The 20965-nt window shown below is 42.2% G+C and overlaps 1 protein-coding gene across 1 annotated transcript; it reads left to right on the plus strand.

Annotated features, from left to right (window-relative positions):
- The first annotated feature begins 265 nt into the window (after window positions 1-265).
- On the plus strand, window positions 266-19765 carry SLC25A24 (solute carrier family 25 member 24). The gene is made up of 10 exons (XM_033151474.1): window positions 266-496; window positions 4234-4360; window positions 5540-5627; window positions 6645-6756; window positions 9945-10103; window positions 11520-11669; window positions 13748-13855; window positions 14740-14907; window positions 17517-17667; window positions 19262-19765. The coding sequence occupies exons 1-10, from the start codon at window positions 311-313 to the stop codon at window positions 19438-19440; spliced, it is 1428 nt and encodes a 475-aa protein (XP_033007365.1). The 5' UTR covers window positions 266-310; the 3' UTR covers window positions 19441-19765.
- Window positions 19766-20965: the final 1200 nt, after the last annotated feature.

Here is a 20965-nt window from a genome sequence, read left to right on the forward strand (position 1 = left end):
CGGGAAGAAAAAAAAAGACCCAAGTCCCACCCAGGCCGTGACCATGCAAGGCCAGGGCACCCAATGAGAAGGAGAAACCCGCTCTTCGCCTCCCTTCTCCCTCCCTGGGCGTTGGCTCTTGCGTGCCATCGCTTACCGTTTTTTTCGCTCCTCCCCAAAGTGGGAAGGTTGCAGCTGTGTTTTTTTCTCCTCCTTCGTCTTCTTCTGGTAACGCTCACCAAATTGCGGGGGCTTCTACTTCTTGCTTCTGCCCCGCTTCCCGTCATTTCTTCTGCCCGCCCCCCGACACATTCCCCCTCTCTCCTGCATCATGTTTCGCTTCTGGAGAAGCTCGTTTGCGCTCCCGGAGGCTGCCTGCGAAGCGCCCGACAGGAACCCGCGGTACGAAAACCTCTTCCAGAAGCTGGACCGCGATGGGGACGGCCGCGTGGACATTGCCGAGCTGCAATCCGGACTCAAGGCTCTGGGCATCCCCCTGGGAGATGACGCGGAGAAGGTGGGTGCGAGGCTTGGCGCCGGAATCTGAACCCTGGAGGGCGCGAGGGGAGGCGGGCCAAAGCCAGTTCCAGCATTACAAGCCCTAGGATATCGTAAACTAAGGCCCGGGGGCCGGATGCGGCCCAATAGCCTTCTAAATCCGGCCCGCGGACAGTCCGGGAATCATCGTGTTTTTACATGAGTATAATGTATCCTTTTATTTAACATGCACCTCTGAGTTATTTGTGGGGAATAGGAATTCGTTCATCCCCCTCTCCCATATAGTCCGGCCCCCCACAAGGTCTGAGGGACAGTGGACCGGCCCCCTGCTGAAAATGTTTGCTGACCCCTGCCTTAAAGGGTTTAACCGAGTGGTTTGATGAGGCAGAATAGTGCAAAAAGTAAATTACTGTTTTTATTATTATTTATTCGATTTTAAAACCACCTCTTTTATGAAAGAAGGAACTTCCTTTTCTACATTCCAGCCTGCCTGAGTCAGTGCAACATGGACTATTGACCTAAAAGACTATATCCACTTGCCATTCATGACTAAGGGCCTATCTGGTCTGCATCTGAATAGGCCTGTGTGGCTTGAAGCTGCTTGTGTACACTACAGTGCTGTTCTGTCAGAAGTTACAACACGAACTACATTGACTGCACTGCCACAAAATTACCCCGTTGAGGTTATGTGGTGGTAAGAATGTTGCAGTTCTGATCATCTGCACTGCCTAAGGAAATTTGTTGTCTAAGGTGATGCCCTGCCTTCTGTTGTACACATGTGGGAGTCAACCAGACCAAGAGTTGTTTTCAACAGTGGTGATGGGGCATCACACCTGCTTTGCACTCAAGGTGCAGGGGCGGACTTTGCTAATATAGTGCCCTGAGCAAGGACAAAATTTGCCCCCTGCCCAATATTTCTTATTTTTGTGCTTTTCTCCCTCTCGCCTTCCACTCTGTGCATGCTGTCAAGTGCACTACATCACAGTTGTGGCAACTCAAACACCCGTCTGACCAGGGTCTAACTTTGAGTAGGTACCTGTGTAAATATAGAGATTATTATTATTATTATTTTACACCCCACCGTCTTGGCGCCCTGTGCAGGGGAACCATCCACACTGCCTTAAATCCGGTGCTGTTCCCTCACACTCCTCAGGATATTTAGGAAGGACATTAAAAGCCCTTAATAGACTGGTACTACCTCCTCCCATATTCCTAAAAGTATCTCTTTGGTGGTGGCTGATGAGTGTGGTTTTTGCCATTTTCACATTTGGAGCCAGGAACTTTCCCCTGGAATGTCCACCCGCCCTCTTTCCTCCAGGTCTTTTGCAATGCTGTGAAGACTTATCCCCCACCCCCAGCAAATTCTAGAAGGCCTATGAAGTTGATGTTTTTCTTGACTTGTTTTAATTTGTTCCCATTACTCCCATTATTTTTTGCTTTCATTTTTATTTTTTAAAAATTCCTGTAAGCTAGTTTGGACACTTGTGTTGTGGCAGTTTTTACACATTACATATACAGGTACTCTATGTGACAGGCTACTGATCTAAGAATAAAAGGAACGTGCCTGCCAGAATCATCAGTGCATTTATGTCCTCATGTTTCAGGAGCCACGTACAGGGGTGACAGCACCAATGATGCCCCCATGTGTTCTGCTTGAGGCAGAAAAGCCAAATGTTGTTCCCACATGGTGGTGAGACTATAATAGTAAAGAATGAAGTAGATAACAATTTTCTGCGCTTCAATGATATTCCCTGGCCTCCTGCCTCACGGTGAGATGGACCTGTTTCTTTAGGGAAGATAGTTACAGTACTTTGAACTGCATAATCACTATGAATCTTGCATTCCTAGAACTTGTGTTAGCAAACCTGTTGTACTGGCCTTGACAAAAATGTATATGCAGTATACTCATGGTTAGTATAATAGCAGCGAGTGCACAAGCTACTTGAGTACACATGTATGTATGTCTGGGAAGGAGGGTTGAATCTAGATATTTATGTCCATGTAGAAGATATTTCTGTTTTAAAGCACATAAATACATTACACACAGATGCTCACAACCAACTGGAATGATACCAGAACCAATAAACCTTATAATGATCAATATTTTGGGGGGGGGCAGGGGGTTAATCTCTGTCTATGAACCTCTAGGTCATTGTTCGGTGATGTTCTTCGTAAAATAGAATTCCTGATGCCACTGTGATTAGTTGCACATCATCTGTATGTCATTAAGGTAGCCTAAGTATCTCATTAGGCTAATTAATACTGGCATTTGAACCTGTTTTAGGGTTTGCTTTTGTGGCTTATTAACATGAAGCAGCAGCTCATATTTATGGAAACAATAACATTCTCCCCATATTATTTTGAGCAATTCATGTATTATAGCTAGCTGCATAGGTAGTAATCACTGCATTAAAGCTATCTGTGCAGTACGGGGTTAGCCATTTAAGCTAGTGGTGATTGCCGCTTAAAGTGGCAGTGCATTCCAGAAGACATAGTTGTGTGAAGAGGTATTCTCTTATGGATATCTGCAGCCTACTGCCAGTTAACTTCTGAATGTGACCTACTTCTTCATATTTAATGAATTTTGTTCTTTTGTTTACATGGTGTCATATAATGTTAATTTTTGCTAAATAAGTGCTTTTCCAAGAAAGAAAGTCAGAGTGCTGCCCGAGCTCCTTTCCAGGCACTGCTACGTTTAAGTAGAAACCATATCTAGGGCTCCTTATTTTTTTTAATCATTTAGAATTTTTCTTGCAGCACAATTCTATTGACAGCAGAGTATGCTGGGAGGCTGAAATGGTGTTCTTTTTCATGTTAGATTTTTGCCCATTTATTCTTTAGCACAGGCATTCCACCAGAGTAGCCAGAGGCGGAGAATGTTATTACCAGCTATCAAGACAGAACAGCTCAGCTTTGCATTGCCCTTTGGCTGCTTTTTCCTCTTGCGTACAGTGGTACCTTGGGTTAAGAACTTAATTCGTTTTGGAGGTCCATTCTTAACCTGAAACTGTTCTTAACCTGAGGTACCACTTTAGCTAACGGGGCCTCCTGCTGCTGCCATGCCACCGCCGCACAATTTCTGTTCTCATCCTGAAGCAAAGTTCTTAACCCGAGGTACTATTTCTGGGTTAGTGGAGTCTGTAACCTGAAGCATCTGTAACCTGAAGCATCTGTAACCCGAGGTTCCACTGTATGAGATAATACTACTACTAATAATAATAATAGTAATTTTATTGTTTATACCCTTCCTATTTGCTTCCAGCAAAATAAAAAATAAAATAAAATGTCATACATTAAAAATAACAGTCTTATGTTTCTCATAATGCTCTAATGAGGTTGTGTAGCCCAGTACTGTAGATAGAATGCCATGAGGGAATTGGGCAGGGACAAACAGATGCAGATTGCAGGCACAATATTGGGTCTTCTTCCATGGTAAAACACATCAGAATACATTTGGAGCAGTTCCTATGAAAAGATACATGCAGAAAGTGTTATTCCAGTTAAATAGGATTTAGGGATACACCACTGCAGGCTGGAATGCAGCTTTTGTAATATTTCAGTAGCAAGATTCCATAGACCACATCCAAGAAGAGAACACTGTTTAGCTAAATTACTGTACTGCATTTAATTGTCCACATTTCCAGGAAATGTATATAATTCTATTAACTGAAAGTACAGAAATTATTTGTTCAGAAAAGGAGAATACTGTAAGCACCATTACTAATTCTTCTTCAATATGCATTTTTTTAAAAACAGAAAATTTTCAGAGCTGGAGATACTAACCAAGATGGCCGGCTGGACTTTGAAGAATTTACACGCTATCTTAAAGACCATGAGAAGAAAATGAAATTAGCATTTAAAAGTCTCGACAAAAACAATGATGGTAGGATCCAATTTTTCCACCATATCTGTTGTGTTAAGATACACAAAGGAGTATATTTCTTTCAAGTCAATCAAAAATTCTCAGCGCAACATAGAAATAAAATGTAAGCATTAATTACATAATTATGTGAAGAGATCAGCGTTAAAAATGTAAAGACGACATAAACAAGAAAGTGTCATGATACAATATCTAATTAACATTTTCAATAAGGTAAAGGGACCCCTGACCATTAGGTCCAGTCGTGTCCGACTCTGGGGTTGCGGCGCTCATCTTGCTTTACTGGCCGAGGGAGCCGGCGTACAGCTTCCGGGTCATGTGGTCAACATGACTAAGCCACTTCTGGCAAACCAGAGCAGTGCACGGAAACGCTGTTTACCTTCCTGCCAGAGTGGTCCCTATTTATCTACTTGAATTTGACGTGCTTTCGCACTGCTAGGTTGGCAGGAGCAGGGACCGAGCAACGGGAGCTCACTGAACCGCCGACCTGATCAGCAAGCCCTAGACTCTGTGGTTTAACATTTTCAATAGATTTATATTAAAGAATGAAAACTGTCAATGAGCTGGTTTGGAAAGCCATATGTAATAAACCAATACAGTATATCAGGGGTGGCCAACTCCCAAGAGACTGTGATCTACTCACAGAGTTAAAAACAGGCAGTGATCTACCCCATTTTGGGGGGTTCAGGTTGTAGAGCTTTTTTTAGGGAGGAAAGCCCATTTTTAGGGGTTCAGGTCAAAGTTGTTAAGCTTTTTTAGGGGAGTCAAAGTTGTTGAGCTTCTTTGAGGGGAGCCAGTGATCTACCGGTAGATCACGATCTACCTGTTGGACATGCCTGCAGTATATGAATCAGTTTTTTCAAAGTATCTGCAGTTTGCTGTCTCCTCTGAACCAACTTCCCCACATAGGAACATAGGAAACTGCTTTATACAGAGTCAGACATTGGTACATCTAGCTGGACCTTGTACCTAGTATTTTTAATGCTCTTTTTTGGTGTACATCTTTATATTTGTTTTGTTTTTTTGTATACTGACCTACTCCCTGTTCCCAAATTCCTGGTGCTCTTCTCTTGACTATCTGTAATAACATGCAAATATTTAAAAGTCTGTAAGGTCCGAGTCAAGCGACCTGGAGCTGCAGAGCCCTTCATCTCATTTGTCTTTTCTCTCCCTCTTATAAAGGAGTAATTGACGCCTCAGAAATTGTTCAGTCCCTCAAGATCTTGGGTATAGATATTTCAGAAAAACAAGCAGCAAAGATTCTACAAAGGTCAGCACCTGCTATTATTTTAAATTGAGTAGCATTGAGGCCAGGAAGGGGACAGGAGAGGCTCTCCTGAGCATCCTCTCTTCTCCTACAGTGTTGAGCCAATATTTGGGCAGTGACAACACCCTCAGGTAGGGAGAAAAATCCATTCCTGAGGGAGTTGTGCTGGGCTCTGACAGGTGTGAATGAATTCTAGAAGCTCAGTCTCCTCTGTTAGCCTTGACTGGGCAAACGGGGAAAGGTGTGATGTCAGGAGAAAATATTATCTCTGATATAATGAAATGTGCCTGCTTGTTGTTCCTTGAAGTCCCTTCCAACTCTATAATTCTATTATTCTATGAAAAAACACATGTAGGGGGAAATGTGCCTTCCCAAACTTTGTGACCTAGCTAATTTGCAGGACACCACAGAGTTGGCGCTGCCTGTTAACAAGTGAGGACAAACAACAAAATGCTAGGAAGTTGGGGGCACATCATAACAGGAATGCCCATGTTCAGGATTCAACTCTGCTTGGAACATCGACCTAGTGGCCCTCTTGGGGTTTATAGTAGTGGGATTGGGAGGAGCTTTAGATTGATGGGAAGCAGAAGTGCCACGTCCCCCCTGCTGAAATCTCATCCCACTAGGATATGTAACTATTTACCAGCCTCTCTTTGCTTGGTGACAAGTGAGTCTTGCTGATATAATATTTTATACTATTTTCTAGAAGCATAACTTAGGTTGACAAGGTAAACCATGGCTTCTCTGTGGCCATCTTTGCACCCTATACTATGGTTTATCCTGACATGCTCAAGCTGGAACAAGCCCAAGCAAGCCTCATCTTTTTGTACACAAATATACAAGCTGTAAACTCATTGAATACCACTAGAAGATTAAGTTGTCGTTGTATGTGAACCAGGGGCTCTGGTTCATAACAGACTCCAGTTGATTTAACAAACCAAAGCTTCACAATGCATGGCTAGAAGTTGGTTTGTTTTGAATATTGCAAAGAATTCTGATTATGTCATTTTGAATTTTTAGCATAGATGCTGACGGGACAATGTCAGTGGACTGGAATGAATGGCGGGACCACTTCCTATTTAATCCTGCTACAGACATTCAAGGAATCATTCGATACTGGAAACATTCTACAGTGAGTATGCATTACATTTTTTTATGGTAGTCATAGTGCAGACAATTTTGAGCAGGATTTACTAATGAGTTGCATCAGCAGAAGTGCATGTTGGGGGTATGCTTTGGTTCCACCAGTCTTAGGCTGCTACTGTAACCCTTAAGCTGCAGTGACTCTGCTACTGTTAAGATTATGGCTCTATATGCTTATTGTAGGAAGGGGGGGGGGAATCCCATTGAAGTCAGTAAAAATGGTTAACTGGTGAATATGTTTATTTTAGAACATCCTTCTAAAGAGGTCTCCTATTTTGGAGGAAGATCAAAATATAGAGAGTTTGGGGCTGGTGGCAGCAACCCGCTTTTGGAAGGGCATAGAAGAATTATTCTTAGAACATGCCAAACCTTGTATAGAAGCAGGTGCTTGGGTTTGGAATACCGAGGAGAAAAGGTTTAGCTAGTAATCCAAAGAGTCTTGAAAATTTGTTGTTGTTCAGTCGTGTCCGGCTCTTCGTGACCCCATGGACCAGAGCACGCCAGGCACGCCTATCTTTCACTGCCTCCCGCAGTTTGGCCAAACTCATGCCAGTCGCTTCGAGAACACTGTCCAACCATCTCATCCTCTGTTGTCCCCTTCTCCTTGTGCCCTCCATCTTTCCTAACATCAGGGTCTTTTCTAGGGAGTCTTCTCTTCTCATGAGGTGGCCAAAGTACTGGAGCCTCAATTTCAGGATCTGTCCTTCCAGTGAGCACTCAGGGCTGATTTCTTTAAGGATGGATAAGTTTGACCTTTTTGCAATCCATGGGACTCTCAAGAGTCTCCTCCAGCACCATAATTCAAAAGCATCAATTCTTCGGCGATCAGTCTTCTTTATGGTCCAGCTCTCACTTCCATACATTACTACTGGGAAAACCATAGCTTTAACTATAAGGACCTTTATCGGCAAGGTGATGTCTCTGCTTTTTAAGATGCTGTCTTGGTTTGTCATTGCTTTCCTCCCAAGAAGCAGGCATCTTTTAATTTGTTTATTATAAACACTTGCAAATGTAAATGCACATTTCCATTCTGAATTCTGGATTCTCAGTTTGTAATTCACTGTTAAAAAGTGTGGCTGTCAAGCTGAATTCTGTTTGATTTCATCCCATTTCTGATAGAGTTAGAATCAGAGTTTAAGAGCAGCTGCATTTTGGATTGACAGGGTGTCTAAAAGACGAGTAAAGTCTGAGAGAATATGGATATTTAAAATTAAAATACCAGTATTATTGATAGACTATGACTGTAGCTTAAATACGTTTTAAAAGCATACGTTCATTATAAGCCCATTACTACTTCAATTTATTGGAGATGTCTTTTGAGGCCTGCTGAATTATATCATAAAATAGATTTTTATATAGATCATGGTGCCAAAATGTCAGCTAGTTAAAGAATTATGAAGAGGAAAGTCTATATTTAAACTACTTATATAGAAAATTGTTGTCTTTTTCTCTTCAGTAATTTTATCAAAGATTCATCCCTTTTAACCATGAGAATGGCCACCATAGTAGCAAATTTCCTGTTGGTTCATCCCATAGAACTGCTGCAGAATTTCAAAGCCCCCAACTGTTGCCCTGGTCTTCACAACTCAATTGTTTCATAGCAGTAACAATTCCACGATAAGAACTTGTGCAAACTGGCTATGTTCATGTGGTTGTGTAAGGTCCTCTGCTCGTTGCTCATGAGTAAGCAGGCAAAACTCTGAGTTTCCTTTAAGAGTTTTATTGTGCAAACTACCGGTATGTACAGTGCAGAGCTAATAAGTTCGTGTCTGTATCAAGCGTCGTCAGAATCCGGGAATGGCCCCTTCCGGTTCTGACCCCAACAAAAGAGCTTCGGTATACGGAAACCCCACCTCCCATCCTTTCGTTTCACCCCTTGACGCCTTTGGGGCGCTGGAAGCTGCGTGTCTCCTTCCTCGCCCCTTGAGTGAGAGCAGTGCGAGATCTCTCCAGCATTCTCAGAGCCTTTTCCCTCCATACCCTGAAAAGCCTGCCCCCTCCCCGCTGGAAGCCTCGCTGCTCCCTCTTCTGCCAGAGGAGGTGCTGCTGGTCAGGTGGGACCGGGGCTCTCTGTAGCATCCCGAGAGCCCTTCCACCACCTGACAGGTTGCATAACTTTTAATGTTGTAGCAGCATCCTATGGGGAAAAAACCCAGTGCTACTGCATTGTTTAAAGGAGGGAGTGAAGAAAATCTGTACTATATTTCGAGTATAGTCTACCTCAGTGTTTTTCAACCTTTTTTGGGCAAAGGCACACTTTTTCATGAAAAAAATCACGAGGCACACCACCATTAGAAAATGTTAAAAAAATTAACTCTGTGCCTATATTGACTATATATAAAGTAATTCTCTTGAATTTTTCAATTTTTCCCACGGCACACCAGGCAACATCTCGCGGCACACTAGTGTGCCGCGGAACAGTGGTTGAAAAACACTGGTCTACCTTACACCACAGATGGTCAAAAAGCAGTTTGCACTACAATAAGAAAGACAATAATGTGGTGTTTAAAACAAAGAAAAAGTACTGGTAATCAAGTTCTGTAAATAGGCATAGGACAACTTGCTTTACCTGCCTGCTGAAATAGAAAGGATTGTGTGTTATACATGTAAAAATAAAAATAAACTATATTTGGACCATGCAATCTGGTAGAGTGGGGGGGGGGGCGAACTAATGATAGATATGCCAAAGCAAGATGGATGTCTTCTTCTTCTTCTTTTAATTAACATAATAATTCATTGGAGATAAAAATACTTGGATGAATTACAAGTAACTGGGCTGATAATCTTTTTAGGAAGTTGTCAAAAGGTTAATCTTGGTAATCCTTAAAAGCTGCCGGGAAGAAAGTCGAACTGTGCTTTGTAGCCATTAGGATTTCAGCACTCTGTCTGGAAAGCATCGCTCACCTCCATGCCATGTCTCTTTTACAGAAGTATACGAGGCAGAAATTTACTATCATTTTTAATGATGATGGTGCGGTTTTTGAAATGGTGGGTTTTTTAGACTGCACGGTTTCAGATGTAGTCAGGAAAAAAATATGTATGCTTCCTTTCTCTTCTTGTTTTTCATCGTAGCTGCTTGGAATTGTCCTCACGTGAGTTCTGTAACAATGAGGGCTCTTTGTTGAAAGGCAAGGCTGTTGGGTGTTGATTTAACTCTTTTGTTTTGCATCTTAACAGGTATTGGACATTGGAGACAGTCTGACTATCCCAGATGAATTCACAGAAGAGGAGAAAAAGACTGGGCAGTGGTGGAGACAGCTTTTGTCAGGAGCGGTTGCTGGTGCAGTATCTCGAACGGGAACAGCGCCACTGGACCGCCTGAAAGTCATGATGCAGGTGGGTTGCTTTAAAGCCTAGCCCCCCGGAACCATATCCAGACATGCTGTGCCCAAAGGGTTGAACACACCTGGTGCGATTTTTAATTTTGAAGAGCAGGCCGTCATGTTGAATAAAAAAAGATTTGGGACAGTGCCTGCTCTTTCCATAGTAATTTGCCCCATGTGCTGCTGTTTGAGTCCTACAAACGCAAGGCCTTCTGGGACAGGGCTGACAAGTTTTGTGCCTCTTTGGCGTATTGGGTATCTTGCCCTTCCTAAGAAATAAGATTGAATCATGAGATACGAGCCGTTTTTGAGAGAAGCTCCATGTATAAAGAGGTTATTTATAGGAACCTATTTTTAGAGAGCCCACGAGTGCTAGTCATTATGTAAATGGGAAATGCATTTGTTGCAATGGGTTGTTAACTCAAATATAACATGAATATATGCAGGAAGGACTTAATAATTGACTGGGGCTTTCAGTGCAAGCCTGTATGCGTCTGCTCAAAGATAAGCCCAGTTGACTGGAGTAGGTAAGTGTGTTAGGATGGCAGCCTTAGGTCTGTGTCTGGAATCTTCTTCTTAGTTCAGCATTAGGATGTTGGGCGCATCTTGCTGCTGATTCTCTATGGGTTGTTTCTGTTCTGCTAGCAAAACAGAACTTCTGTTTCCTCCCCTCCCCCCCCAATACCCCCCAAATGCGTTCTGGAGAATCCCCCAGAACTGCAACATTGGATCCGGCCCTAAATGCAGTGCCCTTACTTGACTGCTAGATCTGTTGAGTAAAATTCATTTAAGCAGTGCATGTCGTCATCACATGTAATGCCAAGAAGACTTGGCATTGTAGAATGCAATCTGTTCCCGAAAAAAAAAATCACATTGGGAGGCAATGTTATATCTGCAGTGTATTTTTATGGGCACATAGTTGTATTTATTTTTGAACTTCCTTAGTCTCAGACCATATATTTTGTTCTTGGTTTTTAACTCAAAGCAGCTCAGGATGTATATTAGTGGAATGAGGGCAGGACTAGGAGAGGCTGGTTAGCCCTTTCCCCGCCAGCTATTTCCTCCTCAAAATCTCCCTCCTCACCAGCTACGTTTTGATCTGTAGGGTGAAAGTTCTACCTTCCAACTGAGAAACTGTTTTAAAGAGGACCCCCCCCTTCACTATTTAAGATACAGCTCGGCCCAGGCTGATTCGGGATTTTAAAAATGCAGAGGAATTTGACTTTGCTTAACATGTTGTTTAGGCCTTAACCTGTCCTTCAGGTGTAAGCCAGGAAAAGTAACAGCTAGCATAGAATTTGGAATGGCTCCCTCCTTAAAGGGGTTGCACACTTTATTTCTGTTTAGACAAAAAAAGGGGGGGAGTTAAACTGTCAATTCAGCTTTCTATGTGTATCAAACAATTATGTTTTCTCTTTCTTTGCTAAAGGTCCATGGCTCAAAGGGAAAAATGAACATAAAAGGCGGCTTGCAGCAGATGGTTAAAGAAGGAGGCGTCCGTTCGCTTTGGAGAGGAAATGGTGTCAATGTTGTTAAAATTGCACCTGAAACGGCTATTAAGTTCTGGGCGTATGAACGGGTAAGATGTTAAATGAAGGTGATCGGCATGAAATAAATGAAGGAAGGCCAGCTGAGCACACAAGAAGTTCCAGTTGTGCAATGTATGAAGTTGTTTTGTTTTTCTTTCTTTCTTACCTTTGAGAAAGAAAAAATCTTGAATGATTTAAATTTGATTTCAGAGGCACTTTAAAACATTCTCCGCCACGTGCTGGATTTCAGCCTTGTCACCTCAGCTCTACTTCAGCATTTGTATGGCAAAATGCTTGATTAGCCCATCCTACACTTCACAGCCATTATTCTTCTAAGGTCAGAATTAACTGAGCTGTAGTAAGATGGGCCTCACCATGGATTTCGGTGTTATATTTACCTCTGAATCAGCTTTAGTAGGTTATATAACATCCTAATCCCCCTGCAGGAGAAAGTGCCTCCTGAGATGGAACTTTAGCTCTTCTTCTTCTTTTACCAATGTTCCCCTTGAATCGGAAAGTTCTGAAAGCTAAATCATAAAAACGTACTTTAAAAAGTCACGTAGATATCCTGCCCTTCCTCCAAGTCACACAGGATGATGCACACAGAATAGACCCATTTTATCTGCGCGACAATATTACAAAGTCGATTCAGTTGAGAGTGACTTGCTTGGGGCTCATTCTGTATGTTTCATGCCTGAATGGGGATTTCAACTTTGTGCAGTAAACCTAGGGTACAACTCACTACACAGGCTTGAAAATTGAACTAGAAATTCTGTGTTTCCCAAAGGTATCTTAAAAACAAACAAACTGATAAATAATATATTTTCTGACACATATTGAAAAGAGGGAGAAAATGGCTGAAGTCTTGAGCTTTGTTATTCTGGGTCAGATAAAAAAACCGATATCTGTTGATGGCAAAGTTCCTTGGTCTGTGCGGCGCTGTCTCCTGCAAGCTCTGAATGAATCTAATGGCCAATGTCTTATCACAAACATTTTAAATTAGTGGTTAAGGATTTAATTACATATTTCAAAGGCTTTACATCTATTATTTACCGTGTTCTATCTTATAGAGTTTAATTTTAACCTGCTTTTATTTACATGTTCTGTATTGCTGTATATGTCCGTATTGCTTGACCGTAATCAATTGATTCTGATTCTGCCTGCTACATGAGGGAGGGGGGGAATTAACGTGGCTTTAGAAAAATGCTGAGGTTCGGAGAGGAAGAAATATGGAAATAAATATTATTGTCAGGCCTCTTAATCAAGATGTGAGCCCAGTTTCTCAGTTGAAATGACAGACCAGTGAATCAGGTGCTGATTCAGCCATCAGCTTTGCTTCAGGTGGGTGACTCTCTTTTATGGGATTTTAAATAATAATAAAAAGAGTGGCATGTGCATTTTTCATTTAAGCATTTGCAGTCTTACTTATTTGTGAGTTGACACACACACACACACAGAGATTAAAAATAGTTGCAAAACTGCTCTGGAGTGGCGAAGAAGGTGGCTTAGTGATATCACAAGTGCCAGCAAGTCAATCTCACGCCTCGCAGAAGTTGCTACTATAACATACAGAGCAGGTATCTTCAGAGCCTGGTCCTGGAAAGGGAAAGTGTTTTTCATCTGCACTCATTGTGTTCCCTTCTAGAATTGGAGCTTGTTGTTCAGTCGTTCAGTCGTGTCCGACTCTTCGTGACCCATTGGACCAGAGCACATCAGCTGGGATAGCTCAATTGGAAAGAACATGAGATTTGTTGTGCTGCTATAAAAAACATTACAACCATCTTCACCCATTAAGAGGCAAAGATTAAAAATCTCCAGGATCGGATGCTCTGTAACTGTGGAGGAGGCACTTGAGCATGCCTCTCTCCATGTCCTCACATGGGTGATGGTTGGCATTGTCAAAATGATCTCAACAGCAGCCCGTCATAGAGATTTGCACAAGGGATGGAGACATTATTGTGGTGACAGTGAGCTGCCTATGTGCAGGACTTTGCCATGTAGACCAGCAACTCCTCCCACAAACTAACATGGCTTGTGTTCTTGATACTGCTAAGTGGTTCTGTTAGCTGCTTGTGACTATATGGGGAAGAATGTGACCTTTCCTATCACTGTGTGTTTTAATATTCAGTATAAGAAGATGTTCGTTGATGAAGGGGGGAAAGTCGGCACTGCTGAAAGGTTTATTTCTGGTTCCCTGGCTGGAGCGACTGCACAGACTTCTATTTATCCCATGGAGGTCAGTTTTGGATTGACCTGCTCTGTTTGTGAACATGCACCATCTATCCTTTTTCTGAGAAGCGACTTTTTTGTAGATAAGTGTGGTCAGCACTTTGGTCAGCATTCTGCAAACTTCTTTAAAAATTATTTCCAAATCTTTGAACTGAGGTGAGTGCTGTTTTAAGCCTGTTGCTGCAGAGCGATCCTAGATCATTGGCAGAATGCACACTCCACATGCATGAAGGCTCAGGTTCAATCCCCAGCATTTCCAATTAAAGCATCTTGGGTATCGGAACTGGGAATGTCACCTGCTTGAGACCATAGAGATTTTTCTAGTGGGATTAAGAAGAATAGAAGAAGATGGAGCATTAGTCCGAGTTAGTATGCAATGGGTCTCTGCTATCAGAGGCCCCAGGCAACCTTAGCAGCTAGGAGCAGTGGCAGACTTGGGTACTATGGTGCCCTGTGTGAGCCCAAAATTTGGCACTCCCCCCACCCCAGTTTTTACGGTCCCTTCCCAAAGGCGGGTAAGTAGGAACCTTGGTTTGGGAAGGAGAGACAAGGGCTCAGGCAGGGTCCCAGGGCCCTCCCACCTCCTCCTCAAAGCTGGAAAAGCACAAACTAGGACTCTAGGATCCTGTCTGTGCCTCACCCCTCCTTCCCAAAGCCCAGTGCCTCGTTTACCAAGCTTTGAGTTTAGTGCCCATTGTGTGCACACCACTTCCACAGCCCTAAATCTACCCCTGCTGGAAGTGCCTTTTACCAACTTTGACTGGTGATACCGCTGTGTGCGCGCGTGTTCATTTGTTCGTGCATGCATACATACATACATACAAGAGAGTGAATAGCAGATTTTAGTAATGCAATATTTTGATTAACTTCAACAGTTTTTCTCCACCTTAGGTATTAAAGACCAGACTGGCTGTGGGTAAAACAGGACAATACTCTGGAATGTTTGACTGTGCTAAGAAGACCTTAAAAGGAGAAGGCGTGAAGGCTTTTTACAAAGGTTATATTCCCAATATTTTGGGCATCATTCCTTATGCTGGCATAGATCTGGCTGTTTATGAGGTAAGTGGAATTCACTGGCGTATCCCATGACAATATAACTAAAGGAGCATTATATAATAGATGGTTATGTTAGACCTAGATTGGGGAAAGAGACTTGGGTTCGCATATCTGCTTAACTCAATGTCTGCCAAAGCTCATTTGGCTACCTTGTTCCAGGTATTGCCTCACTGATCTGGTTGTTGTGTAGATGAAGTGGACTAATCCTTGTGTGTACTACCCTGAGCTCATTGGACAAAAGGCAAGATATAAATGGAATTAAATTGTGATTAATAAAACACTCTCTTAGGTTCCATTCTCCAAGCTATTTACTCTGAAGTAGCTCGACTCCCAAGTGAATACTTTGCCAGTTGGTGCCAAGCATAACCAGATATTTGTGTGTTACATAACCTCAATAATAACTGAACTTTCAGCATAATTTTGTGTATTTGAAATGTTGCATTGGTGTAGTTGTTGTTTCACTACTGCTCGGGTATTAATTAGCCTAGTGAATCCTGGAGTCAGGCTATTTGCCATTTTAAAAACGTATTTACACCTGAATCTGATGTTACCTTTGCTATATGCATTAAATCTTTTTCTGAATGACTGTTCCTGCAGGGACATAGGTCTATTGATGTGTGACCATTCTCTGCCACAACCCTCTTAAGAACTGATTCAGATGTGCAGAACAATATGTGATATAGTCCTTTATGAACTCTTAACAGAAGGGCTGCATGTCTGACTGGGTTCCTAATCTAAAGACTCCTTTCATGGGGTAAACCATAAGAAATGTTTTAGCTTAGTTCCCCCCCCCCCGAGTATGCTAGTTTTCTATATTCAGGAAGTTTTAAAAATTTGTGGTAGCATTCAAACATGCACTCTTCCACCTGTAGTTTGAAGTACAATCCAGGGAGGATTGCAACAGGTGCTATTTCTAGCTATTTTAACTCAGCTCAATATGCCTAGAAACCAGACAAACAAGTATTATTTGCTGAGATAACAATTGGCCTGCACAGTGATACAAGTGAGCCTGTAGGGTGTAATGTAGATTGACTGCTGAGTAGCTGTCTAAACGTTTGCCGTTTCTGCTTTTCCAGCAAGCAGAGATCTCAGCACGGCAAAATCATGTATTATTAATTTTGTAATGAAAGAGTGAAGTCGCTGAACCAGAATTATTTAGCGAGTCTAACTGCAAAAAGTAATTCCTTCTCCTTTTGGTGTCAATACTATAGCCAGGTTCACATGATCACATTCTAGGTTAATGAGCCAAGCTATACATGAATTGTGTGCATGTATCTCCTTTACTGCCAATTCACTGGTCCCTTCTTGAGTGGCAAAACAAAACAGATCTGCCATTGTTAACCATTGTTTCCTGCTTACATGCAATCCTGGTAAACGATGGTCAGTGGCTTCCAAACAAAGGAATCTTCTATATATATTTGGGTTCTGTATTTCAGTCCTTAGAATTTTTACAAACCTTTCTAACATGTGCACATGGATGCACACAGGCACGGTATCTGCCAATGTAGGATTGGGGCTTCCCTTTAGTGGGGACTGAGGAAGAGACCATTTGGTGCATGGGATATTAAGGTAAGTGGGGGAAGTTGAAGGATATGCGGAATAGTGGGGTGGTGTTTGGGAATTTTAACAGCTGGGAGAGTGTAGAGAGGGATTAGCTGGGTGAGAATGGGTGTAGGAGACTGCTTGTTCTAATCCATTAATCTCAGGCGTCAGTTTATATAAGGAACAATGAAAACAAACCAGTACTAAACACGCTGGCTGTTGTTAGCCCTGGGTAACTCAGTGAAACCCACACTTACAGGGTTTGAACAGTGCTGTTAACACAGCAAGACCCTGAGAAAGCTACTTTGCAAAGTGAGGTCTACTCCACAAAAGCTTATGCCACAGTAAATGTGTAGGTTTTTAAGGTGTTAGCAAACAGACTAACTAGAAACAGTTCTCTAACACTGCTGCCTTTCTGAGGTTCATGCTATGTTACTTAGCCCCACAGCTGCTGTCATTTATAAAGCAGCCTCCTCTCATTATAACTGCAATACATTAATCTTAACACATTTAAGCATGCCACATGCTGAAATAATTTTGTACTGATGTTTTCTGCATTTGCTACCTGTCAGCTATCTATTATGCCAACTCTGATTAGCTGGTATTGTGCTTTCTTGTTCTGAAATACCCTGCACCGGCTTCACTAACAAGTGTACTTAAGTCTAATTTCTCTCCTATCTACATAACTGATTTTTTTAAAACAGGTGATAATTAACGTGTTCCATAGCTTCCCAATGCTTATGAAACTCCTTATTACTTCATTCATTACGCCGCAGGCATGACTCCAAAATCTTACAACTAATTGAGGCTGCAATCCTTAACCCCACTTACCTGGGAGTAAGCCTCACTCAATTCAGTAGGACTTACCTCTGACTGGACATGGTTAGGATTGTGCTGTTAGGTTGGAAAGAGATGAGAGGCGGTCCCAACTATCATGGACCAATATGCACTTGTAAAATATGCTGATAGTGAGTTTAGGAATTGGCTTGACATGTTTCTCATGTGAATACTTGGCCATTATGGTTTTTTGAGGTAAAGTTCAATTAACTGCATCAATGTTCTCTTGGCAGGCTTTGAAGAAGACCTGGCTAGAAAAATATGCAACAGACTCTGCCAACCCTGGTGTACTTGTGTTGCTGGCATGTGGTACCGCGTCCAGTACATGTGGCCAGTTAGCCAGTTATCCTCTTGCCCTCATCCGCACTCGAATGCAGGCTCAAGGTGAGTGTTGGTCTCTGTGGTAAAGGAGCTTGTTCACCTGTGTTGAACAAGCTACCAAGGCTTTAATACTTTAGGTGCTATTGCCCATTAAGGGTTTGGCCACATTTTCCTCTTTTTCTTGGTAGATGCTCTCCCCCATGCTTTTTAATATCTATATGATGCTGTTGGGAGAGATCATCAGGAGGTTTGGGCTGGGTGTTCATCAGTATGCAGATGACACCCAGCTCTACCTCTCGTTTAAATCAGAGCCAGTGAAGGCGGTGAAGGTCTTGTGTGGGTGTCTGGAGGTGGTTGGAGGATGGATGGCAGCTAACAGATTGCGGTTGAATCCTGACAAGACAGAAGTACTGTTTTTTGGGGGACAGGGGGCGGGCGGGTGTGGGGGACTCCCTGGTCCTGAATGGGGTAACTGTGCCCCTGAAGGACCAGGTGCGCAGCCTGGGAGTCATTTTGGACTCACAGCTGTCCATGGAAGTGCAGGTTAATTCTGTGTCCAGGGCAGCTGTTTACCAGCTCCATCTGGTACGCAGGCTGAGACCCTACCTGCCCGCGGACTGTTTTGCCAGAGTGGTGCATGCTCTGGTTATCTCACGCTTGGATTACTGCAATGCGCTCTACGTGGGGCTACCTTTGAAGGTGACCCGGAAACTACAACTAATCCAGAATGCGGCAGCTAGACTGGTGACCGGGAGTGGCCGCCGGAACCACATAACACCAGTCCTGAGAGATCTACATTGGCTCCCAGTACGTTTCCGAGCACAATTCAAAGTGTTGTTGTTGACCTTTAAAGCCCTAAACAGCCTCGGTCCTGTATACCTGAAGGAATGTCTCCACCCCCATCATTCAGCCCAGACACTGAGTTCCAGTGCCGAGGGCCTTCTGACGGTTCCCTCATTGCGAGAGGTGAGGTTACAGGGAACCAGGCAGAGGGCCTTTTCGGTAGTGGCGCCTACCCTGTGGAACACCATTCCATCAGATGTCAAGGAAATAAGCAGTTATCCTATTTTTAAGAGACATCTGAAGGCAGCCCTGTTTAGGGACGTTTTAAATATTTAATGCTGTGTTGTTTTAACATTTGTTTGGGAGCCGCCCAGAGTGGCTGGGGAAGCTCAGCCAGATGGGCGGGGTACAAATATATTATTATTATTATTATTATTATTATTATTATTATTATTATTATTATTATTATTTTATATATACTACCTGCTATCAGCAATTACTTTACTTCCCAGAATTAAGCCACCCTTTTAAAATACACCAGACCAGCTTTTGCCAACATTGTGCCCTCCGTAAGTTTTGGACTACAATTCTCATAAACCCCAATCAGCACAACTGTGCTGGCTGCAGCTGATGGGAGCTGTAAATTGAAACATCTGGAGGACGCTGCGTTGGCAAAAGCTGCTTGAGACAAATGCCTGCTTCACACAAGCAGCACGTGAGGCAGCGAACCTCTTTCTGGAATGTTGACGCTTCGGAAGGATTGATTGCATGAAAAACACATTCTATTTTTTGTTAACTTCAGAATACTTCTTAAATGATACTTTTAAGTAATACTTGTCTCTTTCTTTCTCCTTTTTTTTAACCCCTTCCATAGCCATGGTAGAAAGTGGCCCTCAATTATCCATGGTTGGTCTCTTCCAAAGGATTATTGCTAAGGAGGGAGTCCTGGGACTGTACAGGGGCATAGCTCCTAACTTCATGAAGGTGCTCCCCGCTGTCAGCATCAGTTACGTGGTATATGAAAAGATGAAGGAGAACTTGGGAATAGCATGAGAAGAAAGGAGGGAAGAAAAATAGAGGTTTATTACAAAACATGCACACCTGATGAAACCACATTGGATGCTAAATTTATTCATGTTTACAATTGGATTCAAGTCTTCTCTGTACAGATCTTGTGGGGATCTCTTCAAGGAAGCAGAAGAGGACCCACTTTCCAGAAACAGCTGTAAGCCAGGTATCTTTTTTAAAAAAACACCAAATCCGACAACCTCAGGTTCCCATATCTTAACAATCAAGAAATATTTGATTGCTAGCCGAGCTGAGTGATGGAAGATCTTAAAGAATGAATCTCTAGTCAATGTAATTTTCTGATTTTTTTTTCTAGAATATATTTTACTGAGCTAAATATATATTTTTATGCAACACATCCTGCATTATTAGGATTTGTATTTGGTCAGTCAGTGGATTGTCCCATCTTGTACATACCAAAAATATAACTGTCCTTTGTGTTTATATTCTGCAATAGGGAAATTGGGTTATTAAAATATTGTTAAATTTTTGTTTTTATTTTATAAAATTTAAAAAGGCACGGGCAAAAATGCAGAGACAAACAAAATGTCACAGTACTGTTCATGAATACATTAGATTCCCTTGCTGACTTAAAATATTAAAGAACAACTTAGTCTTGACTAAGTCCCATTTTAAAAACATTGGAAGCTATTAGTCACGGCTAGGTAAAGTCTCATTTTTCTTTCAGTGGGAACTTTGTTGTGACTGACTTTGGCAGGAGAAGTTCTCAGCAGATCATATGCATTTGTCAAATACTTCAGTTAGAAAAATGCAGATTTTAAGTGTCTCATGGCATTTTGAGTGCTCTGAGCTACTGCCCATGTGACTTGTAAATGTTTCTAACCAGAAGCCCAGAGCAGTGTTTGATGCCCTTGTTTGATTGCTGCAGAAAACTTGCCTTTAGGGAATGCCATAGCACCTTTTAAGAACAGTGTGCAGTTTCAGAATTATTTTTTATGTTTTAAACTGATTCTTCATTATCTCTTCCTTGTCTTGGAATGTTACAGGTAGGTAGCCGTGTTGGTCTGCCATAGTCAAAACAAAATAAAAAAATCCTTCCAGTAGCACCTTAGAGACCAACTAAGTTTGTTCTTGGTATGAGCTTTCGCACATGAAAACTCATACTAAGAACAAACTTAGTTGCTCTCTAAGGTGCTACTGGAAGGATTTATTCCTATTTTATATATATATATATTTTATCTTGGAATGTTTCAGCGATTAAGTCTTTGGCCCTATGCAGGTATTACTAGTAAGAAAGTGCAATGTTTTCCTGCTGGTAACACCGGCTGATTACGTGAAGGTTGAAAAACACAATTCAAAAGAAGAGCAGGAGTGGGATTACTTGTGCAGCCTTACAGCAACCACAAATTTTCCATTAGTATTTTTGGAGGTCAGACCTGGCCTCCTTGATGAAACACTGCTCATTTTTTTAAATATTGGAGACAATTGATAATGGAAAACTCCCTGTCTTTTCTCAGCACCCAAATCAAATAACTGAGTAGACTGGCCG

The sequence above is a fragment of the Lacerta agilis genome, chromosome 6 (assembly GCF_009819535.1).
Source record: "Lacerta agilis isolate rLacAgi1 chromosome 6, rLacAgi1.pri, whole genome shotgun sequence".
Lineage (NCBI taxonomy): Eukaryota > Metazoa > Chordata > Lepidosauria > Squamata > Lacertidae > Lacerta > Lacerta agilis.